This window comes from Oncorhynchus masou, unplaced genomic scaffold (assembly GCF_036934945.1).
Source record: "Oncorhynchus masou masou isolate Uvic2021 unplaced genomic scaffold, UVic_Omas_1.1 unplaced_scaffold_14979, whole genome shotgun sequence".
NCBI lineage: Eukaryota > Metazoa > Chordata > Actinopteri > Salmoniformes > Salmonidae > Oncorhynchus > Oncorhynchus masou.
In genome coordinates this window covers 1-4,449 of record NW_027004988.1, presented here as the reverse complement: position 1 = coordinate 4,449, position 4,449 = coordinate 1, and the positions used below count along the sequence as shown (strand labels likewise).

At 45.1% G+C, this 4,449-nt stretch overlaps 1 protein-coding gene across 1 annotated transcript; it reads left to right on the top strand.

Moving 5' to 3' along the window:
* Positions 1 to 2,094: 2,094 nt before the first annotated feature.
* LOC135531035 (Krueppel-like factor 5) lies at positions 2,095 to 3,356 on the top strand (the record flags this gene model as incomplete). Its single annotated transcript, XM_064959179.1, has 2 exons — positions 2,095 to 2,989; positions 3,287 to 3,356. Coding segments are annotated over 2 exons (965 nt in total), but the record flags the coding sequence as incomplete, so codon positions are not given.
* Between the last annotated feature and the right edge of the window lie 1,093 nt (positions 3,357 to 4,449).

The window sequence follows — 4,449 nt, the reverse complement described above, 5'->3', positions numbered from 1 at the left end:
AGCGGGCAAAGAAGGTGTTTAGCTTGTCCGGGAGCAAGGCGTCAGTGTCCGCGATGTGGCTGGCTTTTCCTTTATAATTCATGATTGTAATCTCCTTTCTCTGTTTGGGGTTGCTGTGTTTGCCGCGTGGGCTGGCCTACCATCCTTGTCAATAATCAAACTGTACTGTATGTGCCCAGACTACACACTACTACCAGTCAGCTTCTCTGACCAAACTACACGTCATTACCAGTCACAGTGGTTTCCTATATCTCTCAATACTCATACTCTATGGCCAGTCTAAGCATGTCACAATGCTTAGACTTTCTGTAATCAGACTGTGTATGTCACCACCAGTCAGCAGTCTAAATGACACTACATTGTTGTTCACAAACCAAGATGACTGATTCCAAAGTAACTATGGGTCCTAAAAAAGAGGAGAGGAGAAATAGTGAGGTCGACGATGGACCTGTATGGCTCAGTTGTTAGAGCGTGTTGCTTGCAACACCAGGGCTGTGGTTTACATTCCCGACCACCCATACGTAAAAATTGATCCACACATGACTGTAAGTCGATTTGGATAAAGTCACTGCTAAATGGCATATATTACTTGCACTTTGACTTCAGACACCATTGAGTGCTATGTCAAGGATAGTGGTGCCAATGTGAGGGCCACAAAGAACTCTTGAGTGGTGTTGTTGGATGTTGATTTGGAGATTAGTTGCAGATATATTTGCATAGCTAACCATGGACAAAGGATTTTTTTATTGCATTATCGTATTGTTGGACAGTATAGATGCTCTAGTTACTCTGCGTTGCTTGCTGTTTTGGGGTTTTAGGCTGGGTTTTTGTACAGTACTTTGTGACATCGGCTGAAGTAAAAAGGGCTTTATAAATAGATTTGATTGAAATACACATCAAAATAAGGAATTTTCCAAGTATTATTGACCTCACACACAGGTTGAAGTGCCCTTCAAGAGAGGTAGAGATACTCTGAATGATCGGCTATGAAAAGCCAACTGACATTTACTCCTGAGGTGCTGACTTGCTGCACCTCGACAACCACTGTGATTATTATTATTTGATCCTGCTGGTCATCTATGAACATCTTGGCCATGTTCTGTTAAAATCTCCACTTTCGGCACAGCCAGAAGAGGACTGGCCACCCTCATAGCTTGATTCCTCTCTGGGTTTCTTCCTAGGTTCTGGCCTTTTTAGGGAGTTTTTCCTAGCCCCTGTGCTTCTGCCTGCATTGCTTGTGTTTGGGGTTTTAGGCTGGGTTTCTGTACAGCACTTTGTGACATCAGCTGATGTAAGAAGGGCTTTATAAATAGATTTGATTGAAAAGCACATCAAACACTAGAGTTGCTAGGGAAGAGATTTAAAATATACTGTACAGACAAGGCTGGCACTTCAAATGGCTGTGGAGGCATAATAGGCCTGATGTGAATTGTTCTCTTCCCTCCATTGTATCTGATGTTGGGTAAGCCATTTTGCACAGCTGGATAGGGCTTAAGTATATCAACAGCTCAGTGAATTATTTTTACACAACTGATTGGCTGGGCTTTGGCTTGGATTAACTCCCTGTGCCCTAGCGTTTGGCCCCAGTAACTCACAGTTAAAGTTGTGGCTGATTTTGGGCTGCATTTTGGGCTGCATTTCCATATTTATCCGGCACCATCGTTGCGCGCACCTGCACGTCTTCACTCACCTGGACTCCATCACCTCCTTGATTACCTGCCCTATATATGTCACTTCCTTAAGCTCCTTCCCCAGGCGTTACTGTTTCTGTTCCAGTGTCATGTCTGTGTGTTGTTCTTGTTTTGTATTGAGATGCGTTTATTTATTAAAACACTCACTCCCTGAACTTGCTTCCTGACTCTCAGCGCACATCATGAATCCATAAAAAAACACTACAGAGTGCTTCTGAACATTTCAACAAATTATCTAAAAGTGAGCAGCAGATATTCTTCTTTGGAAACACATTCCCAACACAGCTACAAGAGATTCTTCCGAGATACACAACATTGCACGAGGAAGTGTCTCCATCTAATCTAATCTCTCTCCCTCCATCCCTCCCCATCGATCCCACTTCCTCCTCCTCCCTCTTTCTAGACCCAGTTGGAGATGGAAAGGTACCTCCCCCAGACCACATGCAGTCTCCTCCATCCTCCATCCATGGCCCACACAGACAAGAAGAACTGCGGAGAGAGCGCCTCATTGGTGGACAAGTACTTCTCAGAGGAGAAGCACAACACAGCTCCCTACAGCATCAACATCAACCTCATCCTCCCCAAAACCACCCACCTCTGCACCGGCCTGAACCGGCCCAACAAGCCCCAGCAGCACCACCAGACCCATCTCCTCCAGCACATCAAGACAGAGCCTTGGTTGGAGGTCCCAGTGTCCTGCTCCATCCAGACCCTGCCTGACTTCATGTCTGTCTTCAGCATTCCCCAGACCGTCAACACTATGTTTATCAAACCCGATATGGCCACCAGCGGACACCCAGTTTCAGATACCGAGCTGCATATTGGCCCCCAACAACTGCAGGTCTACCAGATGCCCATCCCCGTCAGCGGAGCTGACCTTACAATGACACTCTCCCGCAGCAACCAATCAGGGACCAGCGGAGCCGGCAACGGTAGAACCATGCTCAACCTGAACAGTGTCTCCTTGACAACGGTGGGTCACGGCGGTGGTGACTCGTTGTTTGCAATGCCGGAGCATTTGTACCACCACCACGCCAAGGTGTCGCTCCAGTCACAGCCCCACAGCCTACCTCCCTCACCCCCCAACTCGCAGCCGGGAAGTCCTGAGAACCAGGCTGAGCTGCTGACCACTCCACCGCCCTTCCAGGCCTCTAGCAGACTGGGGTTAAAGGTCACCCAGATGTCCCACCACTCCATGCTTATGGCCCACGGTCAATGGGTGCTGACAGGACCCAGGTACAACCGACGGAACAAACCTGAGCTCGAGAAGAGACGGATCCACTTCTGTGACTTTCCTGGTGAGCCTCCTGATTCTGGATGGATAGATGAATAAATGAATGAATGGATGGATTGATGAATGAATGAATGAATGAATGCACCCACAGTGCCATTTAGACCATTGATATAGATACTTTGCAGGCTAATGTGCTAAGGGCTAAAACGTGTTTGGTCAAAGATACAGAAGATGTGTTTCTTGATGCTGTTTGTTTGCTTACCGAGACGTGCTGGAAATAAATATCCTCAGGAGGCCAATGTTGAGTACTTCTCCATGGTATCCATTCAGTGACACTAACATCAATTTTCTCTCCTTGTAGGCTGCTCAAAGGTTTACACAAAGAGCTCTCACTTGAAAGCACACCAAAGGACACACACAGGTAAGAAAGAGTAACTTCCTCTGTACAATTACACAAATAGAAATGTACAGACTATAACTACTCTTCTCTGAAGATGGGAAACGAGGTACAACACAGCTATGGAAAGTTTAGGCACTAGTGCCCTCTACTGAAGAACATGAGAATCAAGCCTGACAAGGACAATGACCTTCCTCAGGTGATAAACTCGAGGCACAGATTCATTCCTTTACTTCAGTATCACTCTTCACTGGGGGCAGTCACATCCAAGCAATAAAAAATCTGTTACATAATTGAAGCCACTAGATACAGTTTATCATAGCACACTGCTCTTTATTACGGGCGACAATTTTAGTACTCATCACTGCATTCTCTACCAGAAAGTTGGTTGGCCCTCTTTGATGTCACGTAGGTTGATGCTATGTTTTAATTTATAAATTTTACAAAAGGTCTCACTCTACCTAAAACCTAAAACTAAACTTTAGATATACGAGTTGCCACACCCAGTCTCAGGGATGGTTAACTCTGGAATATCCTTTAGTCTCTACTGAGTTAAGCTTAGTCTGACGCACAGATTCATCAATAGACTCTTAAAATAAAATTCCACCCCAAAACAATATTTTGCTATTTGTTTCATTAGTCCATTGTTGACATTGTCCCAAAATATTTTCCTTGTCAGCAATCAAATTTAAGATATGTAACTTTCAAAATACAGAAATCATTCCCCATATGATGCAAAACGCAGAATCATATGAAAAAGGCGAACATTATCCTTAAACCAAGGTTGTTTGGGCCAACGACAAGCCCTCCCAACTCACCTTAACCAGTGTGGGCTGAATAAGGTACACAGAGGGAAACGCATAAAGGAGGGTCTGAGGCCACTGGTGTGTGAGAGCTTCCGCTCAGAGCCAGCAATGCGTGTTTTCTCGCGATGTGTAAAGCTCTACATCGAACATTTCAGTGGGGCCAAAAAGTATGTAGTCAGCCACCAATTGTGCAAATACTCCCACTTAAAAAGATGAGGGAGGCCTGTAGTTATAGTTGGTGTACCTATGATGAAAATTACAGGCCTCTCATCTTTTTAAGTGGGAGAACTTGCACAATTGGTGGCTGACTAAATACTTTTT